Here is an 11,273-nt window from a genome sequence, read left to right on the forward strand (position 1 = left end):
ATGGGCTTTTTCCAGGTACCTTGGATACCCCCCACATTCTGAAAACAAGACCACCGAAGAATCGAAATCAACCAAATTAAATGTGTTTTGTTTTTTTCTTTAGATTGTTTTGCTTTTTGTGACACCAGAAAAGAAGGATTCCACTCATGGCAAAGAGGACAAGCGTGATGGTGAAAGTGTCATGATAACCACAGAACAGGAAATGGAATGACTATTACTTTACTTGTCTTACTGTTAATAATATTGAAATGTTCTTTAAAACATTGCCCGTACAGTTAAAAGTTTCATGATGGTTGCCGTTTCAGCGTGCAAATGTAATGAAAGTCCTTTAAAAACAGCTTCATATGTTGGAAACTATTTGCGGTATTGCAAAAAAAAAACAACCTTTGCAAAGTGTGTAAATTCTCTCCTCCGCTCTAACAAACTGTATTTGTGAGAGAAATTTCAAGGGATAAAGAGCAGCATGTCCTGCTTACTGGGATTAAGCGCACAATGAGTTCAGTTGAAAGGGAGATGGAGAGAGAGAGAGAGAGAGAGAGAGAGAGAGAGAGAGAGAGAGAGAGAGAGAGAGAGAGAGAGAGAGAGAGAATAAATGACTTGCATGGACTCGATGTAATTCTGGGATGCCCTGACGTCATTACTGACATGATTGATTCTCTGTGGGGATTATTAAAGGCGCACACGGTGAATGAAACGCACCCTTAGCTGCCATAGCTAATGAATGTCACACTGGATGGTGAAGAAGAAACAGACTTTCAACCTTTTGCTGTGTACCAGACTATTAATCGAGCAATATTACTTTTAGGATGAAAGACTAGCAGCTGTTTCAGAACAGTTGCGGTGAATCAAAATGTGACATAAGTCGATTCAAGTACCGGTACGCACTATTTTATTGGTGATGGATTCAGAGATAAGACAGAGAAGAGAATTTGGACATTCAAATGTCCTCAAAGTTGTACCATTCCCAAGCCAAGTAAATTCTTTGGGAAAAATTATCTCGAAAGATGACACTACAATTGCGATAAGATATTATTCACTTCAACTATGTTGTAATGAGACACCATTCACTCCAGTCATCATGAGGTATGAATATACGATGTGATGAGATTAGCTCCAATTGCAATAAGACCTCATTTACACTAATTACAATAAGAAACAAATCACTCCAACTATGTTACGGTACCTTTCACTCTTACTTCGATGCAACGTAATCGCAGTCACACCAGAATATGACTCACTCCAATGATGACGCAATGCGATTCCCTCGAATTATGACGCAATTCAATTCACTCCAAATTCAGTCAGACATGAAACCATTCACACGAAATACAGAAAGCACAACATGTTATGATTCACTCTAATTACAATGTCTTGATAAAACTCCAATCATGAGACAATAAGTTTAACTCCTATGACAAGATCATTGAATCTGATTACGATGCTACACAAAAGAATTCACTCCAATCACGGTGTGCGCATTGTCTTTTCCTCCCCCCGACACGCTCACATCCCTACCTGCAAGTGGTTGTTCTTGCCGGAAGATCCCAGCATGTCCCACTGGCTACAGGACTTCTTCGGGAGGGTGTAGTTGACCGGTCTGCTGAAGCTCCCGCCCACCTCGTCATAAGGGTTCTCCACCACATTGTCCGTCAGGTTGCACTGGCTCTGGCTGCGAGTGATCATGGGGACCACCCTACCGTTGCATGCCGCCATTTGTGAGGCGGGTGCATCCCCGGGGACCACAAGGTGGCCTGGCGGGGAGGCAGAAGAGTTGAACGCGAAGGTGGAGAAACGGACGCCACCCAAGTTGCCATCGGTGTCAAGACCTCTGAAGGCACTGTTGGAGCTGAGGTTCTCCATGGAGCGGTAGATGGGTTTACTCGCTGTGATATGAACATTTAAGAGCAACAATGGTTGTCTTATAAGGAAGAAAAAAAAAACACTCGCACTGTGTTTTTTTCTCACTTTACCTTGGTGATGATCGTGATGGGTAACCTCTGTGGGGCTCGGCGTGAGCGCCACTCGGGGCAAGATGCGGACGTTAGAGTTGAGCGCAGCCGAGATGATGAGGCGCTGGGGCGAGGGCATGGGTGCGACAGGAACCTCGGTCACGTATGTGGCAGGCACGTACAGCGGTTTCGTTTTACTTGCGGCCCCTATCCTCCGCACCTGTTACACCACAAACACAAACCCCTATTTAAGCATCTGCTGTGGACACAGATAGTTGGTCTAGTGGATAATGTTACCTACTTGGCCAAACGATTTAATTGATAATATATCTAATATATTATCTGTCATTTTCGAACAAAGAGGCCTTGCCCTCATTTGTGCCTCTGTTATTTTCCAAATTTTTAAATAACTGGAAGAGATGCCGTATGTAACTAGAGCAAGAGGAAGAGGAAGCGCACGCCCCAAACTCATTTCCAGTAATAGTTGTTACCACAGAGCAGAGAGAATTCATAATACATCATCATATGCAATCTAAATGGGAAAAACCCAACACATTTATAAATGTCAGAAACTATCCTTCAATCTTGAGCGAGATAACAGTGCATACCAGCACAAACATAATCTGGTCATGATGAGTCAGCCATTTGACTTTCACTCGATATATTAGCCCTTTAATTACCCACTTGGCAAATCAGTACAGCACATTAAGAAAGCAAATAATTAGTTGAAAGGACCATGATGCAGTTGCTTTTCTCCTAGTTGCCAACAGTTTGGTCGGCCACATTTGTAAAGGAAATACTGTATGTACCTAATTTACAACACATTTTGTTATTGTAGAGCTCAAATAATATAAGAAAACCTTTATTTGTCTCACAATGGAGAAATTCGCAATTTACAGCAGCAACATTTTGAAAGGAAGAAAGTAGAAAAACAAAACGTATTTGCATGCACAAAAATGAATTAAAAAATAAACAGTACACAGTACAGAATGAAATATACAATATAAAACACAATATATATATGTAGATATATATAATAAAGGTGTAATGTTGCACCTTACACAATTGAGATGAAGTTAGAAATACAATACGTAGTACTGTCCAATATTTCCACGTATTGGGAAAATAGCAATGAAATAAACAATCCAAATATAGAGTGAATTCAATGTGCTCAAAGTTGTGATTTTTAAGTGACCTTTATCCCTATTTTGGCCACTATTATGGTTTGTTTTCAGATTTTTTTTTTTTTTAACCATCAAGTGACATCTCAACTATGTGGTCATGGCTCAATGTTTAAAAACGACAGATTTTTGCTATAACTGACTTAAAGAAATATGAAAATGTTCACTTTTATGTCTTGGTTGTTCAAGAGTTAAACAAAGTAAATGCTATCCATATTTATTGATTCTTATAGGGTTAAGACATTTGAAATATTTACCCTAACTGTTTCCTCACCTGCCACCAGTCAGCGTTGGACTTCTTAAGGAGAATGAAGCGTTCACCTTCCCGAATGCAAACTTGCCTTCCGTCAGCACCACGATAGTTGTAATCATATTGGGCCTCGAGAACTACTGTGCCGCTGGGTACGCCGCACAGCGTCACCCCCCTGGTGTTGACCGCGGGCATCCCAGCAGGCTGCTGCTGGTGCCCCACTGAGCGCCGCCAAGTGCCAGAAAGCATGGTTCTTCTTCTCTGCTCGTTCAGCGAAGGGTGCACCGATGGTGGATGACGGCGATCCTGGTTGGATTACAACGGGCCTGCAACCTGGCTAGTTCCATGCTCTGGAAAAAAACACAAGGGAAATTGTAAAGTTACTAAAAACAATCGTCACGCTCTGACCTGGTGAGGTTTTTAGAATTGCAGTTTTATGGCTAGTCATCAAACCTCACTTGCAAAATTTGAAGTTGCCCGAAGTAAAAATAGGATCAAAATATATTTGTAGCAATCGGTCAAAATCTCTCAGAAATGGTTGGAAATATTATTAGATAAAGTATTGTATGATTCATGGGTGCCTGCAAGTTTTACCTTCATCAGTGACAAAGATCGTGAGGAATCGCAGCTGGGCACACCCAAATTCATGTAGCATGGCTCAAGAAGACTACAGTATTCTTCCTAAAGTGATGGGAGTGCTGCGGCTAACTGCTAGTTATTTTTTACTCATTGTAAGAGACTCGTGTATTATTTATCCAGAAACATTTTAAAATGGCCCATCGCTATGTATCAGAGACTGATATGACGGTCCTGTGACACGGAGAAGAAGCTTCAGATCGAAAGAAACTGGTGAGTAGAATGTCACTTTGCTAATTTTCTGAATAGATTTCAAAGACAATAAAGTGGAGCATGCAAAGTTGAACTCAATTGCTGGTTCAACGAGCTTTTGAGGGGTTGTTTTGAGTCCAAATTTTTCCAGGGTACATCCACATGCAAGAATCCGTGAGTTTTGGGGCGTTGTGAGGCCCCCAAAAAGTTCATTCTAAAAAAATTCGAACAAAAGTAACGACAACAAAAATAATGCTAGACGCCTGAAAGACCCCTGATGGAGAGGAAACGGAAAGGTGTCCCTCATTTATGTATTGATAAGTTAATTTGGGGCAGCGCTAATGGTTTGTCTGTCAACCTCAAAGTTGAGAGGTTCTGGGTTTGTATCTTGGCTCAGGCCCTACTGTGAGCAGTTCTCATCACAAGACTCCCCTTTGGCATCACTCGTACCTCTCTGTGGTGGCATGATATGATGATAGTTTCAACAAGCTTTGACATATGTGGTGTAGTTTCTAAAAATGTGGCTTTAATTGCAAATTTTACCACTTTTTGTGGTGATCCGACTTCGGATGGTGTACCTGTATGTAAATAAATCATGTGTTTGGAGAATTTCAAGGGATGCATCAGCCCAAAATAGCATCCGTATGCCTTTCCACTTCTACTGGCTGCTTACATAAGACCAGTCAAACTTTCTACCAGAAACATCACGGCTACGCACGCACGCACGCACGCACGCACGCACGCACGCACGCACGCACACACACACACACACACACACACACACACACACACACACACACACACACAAAGAACACAAGCCTACAGGGCCAAAGGTGGCATTCAAGAGCACCTCGCAACAAGGCTTGGTCCCAATCAGGCCCGATGATGCTGCAAGAAAATGAGGGGCATGAAGGAGAAATCCCGGAGAATTACAAGGCAAATGCTAAATTAAGACAAGATGGGGAATGAATGATGAAAAAAAAAAAGAGAATGTGAGTACATAGCTAAATCCGGGTGCTGTGTGTGTGACAGTAGTGAAATGGGCAGGGCAGGGTTCACTGGCTCAACCTTGATAATCCCACTGGTATTAAAACACAGCGATGAAGCAGTGAAGTCCTCGGCTGTTGAGAATTAAACTAAAACCCAACTGCACCGCAGTAATGGTAGTGGTTGGGTGGTTGGGTAGCACGAACTTTATTTGAAAAAGATAACATTGAAATATCATAATAGTAATAGTAGGGACTACAATGGTGCCTTGAGATGCGAGTTGACTTGAATGAGGCAAATATCAGTTGGTGACATAAGCGCGTTGAACCGCTTGAACAGGCATGCACCCAGCCCAGTGAAGCTTTATGGGACAGTCTCTGCAGATCAGAAAATCTTACAAATCTTTGATTCTCAGTATTGCTCTTCAATGTATTTTAATGAGCCGCAAAATGACTCGCAAGCTGCGAACGAAATCGCTATTTTGGAGCCTTGTCACACTGCCTCACTTGAATGGCCATTGTGGTCGGTCCTCTTTCCGATGTGCCGCCTTGGCCACCTGGGGATAGTATAACACAGAGAGATGGGTATACTGTTCATTAATATGTCTCAGCTCTTTTTAGCTCACCAACACGGAACTCATAGCTGTACTACACAGAGGATAAAGAATATATGATTTCTACATATGATGCTGCACCATTTGTGGCCAACCCTTGGCTTAAAGGGTGATGTCACAGCAATGGAGATGCAAGTTTGCAATAGAAATAAGATAACAGACTGAAAAGCTAAGCCTTACATACACAAAGTGTAATTCCTTGCTTTGTGTTGAGTTTGGCAGTAAATTTCAATAAACCACGTTAAGCCTCTTTTTGGAAGAACTGCTCTCGACTGACCAAAGTTCTGCTTATTGTTCACTTGAAGTGAGTTGATTTCACTGTCAGCATACAGCGCCCATATCTCAAGTTCACTAAATTTGTTTGGAAGCAGCACCTTTTGTTCATGTTATGTTCAGCGACAATTTTGTTGTTACACATTAATCCTGAAGGAAATATTTTTGCCTACTTAAAAAAATTGGGTTGATATTATGGGGCAAATCTTTCATGTGAAGTCCTACTGTTTTTTTTTCTAGCATGAGTAAAATCCCATTTCCTCTTACATTGGTGGTGGTGGTGTAATGCAGCTCGGGCCACACTTCTTGAAAATAAATAGATAAATAAATAAATAAATAAATAAATGCCGAAAATGTACAGGAATGCAAGCGCTTCTCACTGCATACAAACGGGAAGAGATTTTGTTAGCCAAAGTAGAACCGATTCAGGTCTAAATGTGCCAAAACAAGTGGATATTATAGAATGACACAACAAGTCTATGTGCAAATGCCTGTCACAAGTTTGCACACTTTGGCATCAGAACAACAGCACCTCAAGTTGTTGCCCAAGAAGGAGCCGGATAAGACTCAGCTTGTGAGCAATTACGTCATCGTCAATGAATCTACTACTTTGATAGCTTGGTCGTTAAAATGCCACATGCTTCTACATTTGTTGATTAAGATCCCAAAATCCATTAGAAATATAGTTCGCTCACATTGCTTTGACTCGAGACGAGATAATATGATCCTATAATTTCCTATGAGGGGGAATAGCACCCAAATCTGAACAATGCTTGAAACTAGGCAGAATTTGAATCGAATATGAAATGATTTGATTTGGTTCAATTCAAAGCACTTGCATATTTTAAATCAGCTTCATACGATGGAGTGAGCTCACATGGCCTCATACACCAAAATGCCGTGAGCAGTCCATATGGCAGTGGATGCAGACAAAGGCACTGAGGGCTTTTGCCAAAGGCTAATGGCAAAAGGATTATTTATCGCGTAAAGGCATCCGACCGAGCAAATGGAAAACGGGTGAATCAAACTGACGCCTCGGTTTTGAAGTGAACATAAAAAGGGATATTAGTAGGCTGTTAAACCAGCCATGCAAGTAAAGCAAATGTTCACTAGTAGTTATGGAAGGCAGTCAAATTGGGTAATAAAAGCATCGGTAGTGAAAGTAAACGAGCAGCAGCCCAGCTAATTGACTTATTGATCAGTGCGCAGGGCTGTGTCATGTGTCCTCATGTTCGTAAATCAGCACGAACATTATGTGTCCTACACGTGATTATCTAATAGGAACAATGCCAATCAAGGTTTTTACACAGACCCTGCAGCAAATCACCTCTGTACAATGAAAAAATATCGACAGTCTGAATCCGCCTCAAACCACTTGTATTCATTTGTAGGGAACTGCAGTCTATCCCAGCGGAATTTTGACGAGAGAAGTTCTGGACTGGTTGCCAGTCAACTTTACAATACCGTCAACGAACAACCAATCACACTGTAACTGACCCATTATAATTTTTGTGTGGATTATTTGTTTGCTTTGCTTTGGGGTGTTTGGTGCCACCCACACCAGAGAGTGTGTGGTAGTGGATGTCGATGGGGAGAAGAAGAGCTTAGGCAGGAGCGTGCGAAAGCAACAGGGCAACACATGACAGTGTTCAGTTTGAAAGAGGCAACGAGGAGAAAGAAGATAAGCCTAGTTCCCTGTTTTGGACATTGCACACAACCATTTTAACAAATTCCCCTACTTATTCAAAACCAAGATCGACATCATTCACACTCACTTCCCTAGTCATCCAGCTCTAGTTACAGAGTCAAATGGCTCACAGCCGACAGTACCTTACTCTTTCCAGTGTTACTCTGAGGTCTCACAAGGTGACATAGAATCCCCTATCAAGGAATTGAAACCAACCACTTGTATCCTGGAACCCCTTCCTACAAGACTGAGAAAATCAAATCTCTTTGCCATAGCCCCTGTCATAACTACAATAATAAACCTCTCCTTAAAATCATGTCCCCCCAGCATTAAAATGAGCTGTCAGCAAGCCACTTCTGAAAAAACCCTCCCTCCACCTAGAAGTCCAAGCCAATTACAGATCAATCTCTTACCTCCCATTCATTTCGAAAGTGCTGGAAAAAGTGGTTGCAGCTCAGCTTCACAACCATTTGAATGTATGACAAATTTCAGTCAGGTTTCTCTTCTGCTCACAGCACGGAAATTGCTGTGGTCCGTGTCACGAATGACCTTCTTATGGTAGCTGATGCCGGCCGGCCCTCCCTCCTCATCCTACTAGACTTAACAGCAGCTTTTGATACCTTCAATCACCTTTTTCTTCTTAAGCACTTCCATGAAGATATTGGGCTCCCAAACTCTGCTCAGGACTGGTTTACATCTTGTCTCTCTGGCAGGACCCATTTTGTTAGGATGGGAGTCATGGGACCTTCGAGGTCTACAACACTCACTCTCAGATGCGGTGCCCCTCAAGGGTCTGTACTTGGTCCAATAGTTATCATCTTGTCTATGCTTCCCCTTGGTTGTATACTCAGCCAGTAGGTCATTTCCTTCCACTGCCGATGACAAACAGCCCCATCATACCCCAAAAACTCCTCAGCCAGCAAACTCAACTGGGAACATATGCTCTGCAGACCAAAACCTCTTCCAAACTCCCAGAACCAAGCTCCGGACCATGGGTGACCGCCGCAGCACATCTGTGGAAGTCCCTATACAGCCACTTCAGGACTCCACAGCCCTTCAAAAAACAAGTCCTTCATCTTGAAACTGGCTTTTAATCGACCTTGATGTGCCCCATTGTTTTATTTTATTTGTCTGTGTAGTATAATTTTAACTGTGTGCCTGTAGCACTTTTAGATTCTAAAGCTGGTATCTCAATGAGCGATGGATGCTTGTAAATTCTTGCGGACGGGGGTTTTGTCAGGGTTCGTAAAATGATGCAAAGATTATCACAGGCAGTTTTTACTTGTCCATAACTGTTCAAAATTTCTTGGCGACAACAAACTAAAACCAAAGTTTTTACTTTACTGAGCATCTTTGGAATATTTTACACAACATGTTCTGTTCTCAAGCATTCGCTGCTCAGTGAGCTAACACCGAAAGGGATGTAAAGTGTGATGTAATTTTTTATTTTTATCATCAATATTATGACTTAAATCATCTTAATAGAATGGAAAAGGTTTCAGAATGATTGTGACTTGGTTACACTTCTTCATTTCACAAAAGCCTGCATTTGAACAATGATGCATGCGTAGGCTTTAGATACACTGGAGACTTTAGTTCCCCCCCAATAGTCTTTGGTTCCTCTGAAAGGTGCCATATAAATCATACTGTTTTCCAAAAAAATATTGAAATATAGTTAAAAACATTACTATTTCATGATGTCAAACTGTTTACTTATATTCCTTAACAGAAACATTTATTTGAGTGCTTAGAAGTTGCGTTTGATTCATTTCCAACTCAGATCAGTTACAAAAAGATCAAAACGAGCTTGAAATTCCGCCTTCAAAATGGTTTAATGTTCAAAGCTCATTGGAAAAAAGTCCACATGAAAGAACTTTGTAATAATGGATGCGATCTATCCCTATGAAATGTATCATGTGAACATTTCTAATTAGAACCCGTTCCATTTTGACAGGGAGCAAAAAAATATATAAATAAATAAAAAATCGGGTGCAGCGTCATAGCCGTTGTCTTTCCATATGTTTGAAGTACAAAGAGGGCAGCTTGAATAATCAAGGTCTTCAAAGCCAGCTGAGGCATGGGGGTTGAGTTGCTGAGTGTGAGTGAATGAGGAACATCAAAGGCATCCAGGCGCTCTCTCATTTTGACACACACATACACGTACACGTACACACTGTAGCTACATCTACATGTAAAAAGCGCACGGTTGGAATATTTGATGATGCAATAACTACAAACAAAAACAAATCAGGTAAAACTGTCAACTTACTTTGAATGAGTAAAAAAAGTTCTCGAAAAAAACCTCAAATGCGAGCACCAACTAATGGCCTGGCACAGATATTACACGCAACATGACACACTACCATACAACAATGAACGAGAACAAGGATGTCCTGCATATACTTTTCACCATGTTTGATAGATGACTAAGGGCTCCCCTTCAGCAAAGTGGAGAGTGAGGAGTTTATTGCCGGAGTTGAGTCACAGATACACAGTAAACTAGCATTTAGCCATCTAATTCTGAAATTGTCATGTGAGCGTGCTTGATTGTGAAATCACAATGCAGCTAATTTACAAAATACCTGGGTCGAAGTTCACATATGCTTTTTTTAGACTCAAGTAGCCACACTCTGGATACTGGAATAGTCGTTATGGTAACGAAAGCCAGTCGTAATTGGCTCAAGAAGAGAATAGCTGGTGGTAGTGTGGGTCATATTTGCATGATGATAATAATAATAATAATACATTTTATTTATAAGAGACACGACTGCCGCCTCGAAACGGGCTAATTTCAGTCGGGCTCAAAACAGACAGTGTATTTCTTGGTACTTGGGGTATATTGACAAAAGCAGAAGACTGACATGTTCAGATAACAGCGAACTGTATCAATTGTGAAAAAATACACGATGCAAAGTCCAACGTGAAGTCTTTTTATGAGCCAAGTTTTGGTGGTCCTGTCAAAACCGACACTGGCCCCATATCTTCATGATATAATCCGTTAAGTTTTTGTGATTATTTCACATGTAGTGTCTTTATACTGTACAACTGACTACATTTCAAATCAAACAGGCAGACTGTCTCTCTCCCTTCTGGCGAATACATGATCAATAACATGATTTAGTGCAAACGTGCCAAAAGTCAATGTTATTTATGTAACCCGCATGTGTTCTCTGAGGAAAAGAGTGAGAGAGAGAGAGAGAGAGAGAGAGAGAGAGAGAGAGAGAGAGAGAGAGAGAGCCCTGCGTTGGTTCACTTTGCGCATGGATGCTGCAGTTATGAGGCGTGATGTCTCTCTCTCTCTCTACATAAGAGACACACGCCCCGAGTCAAAACAGTCTTTCATCCTGCCAAAGCCATGCATTATTGATGATCAGAGCTAGAGCACAGAGATGTGCTCAAACACACACTGCACTTTCTTCTGTGATGGCTTGTAATGTGTATGGGAATCTGTCTGTGAGAGAGAGAGAGAGAGAGAGAGAGAGAGAGAGAGAGAGAGAGAGAGAGA

At 41.5% G+C, this 11,273-nt stretch overlaps 1 protein-coding gene across 5 annotated transcripts in view; it reads right to left on the reverse strand.

Moving 5' to 3' along the window:
- The window catches only part of arhgap9 (Rho GTPase activating protein 9), a 43,301-nt gene that overhangs the window by 24,231 nt on the left and 7,797 nt on the right, over positions 1–11,273 (reverse strand). For 4 of the 5 annotated variants that reach the window (XM_019861058.1, XM_019861059.1, XM_019861057.1 and 1 more), the window contains exons 2-4: positions 3,405–3,730; positions 1,971–2,169; positions 1,516–1,883 (exon numbers count right to left, since the gene is read on the reverse strand). In XM_019861058.1, the coding sequence (XP_019716617.1) occupies positions 1,516–1,883; positions 1,971–2,169; positions 3,405–3,629 (792 nt within the window). In that variant the 5' untranslated portion in view covers positions 3,630–3,730. The remainder of the gene's footprint in view (positions 1–1,515; positions 1,884–1,970; positions 2,170–3,404; positions 3,731–11,273) is intronic. The other variant, XM_019861060.1, reaches the window with a different exon arrangement.

This window comes from Hippocampus comes, unplaced genomic scaffold (genome assembly GCF_001891065.2).
Source record: "Hippocampus comes isolate QL1 unplaced genomic scaffold, H_comes_QL1_v1.1 scaffold40, whole genome shotgun sequence".
Lineage (NCBI taxonomy): Eukaryota > Metazoa > Chordata > Actinopteri > Syngnathiformes > Syngnathidae > Hippocampus > Hippocampus comes.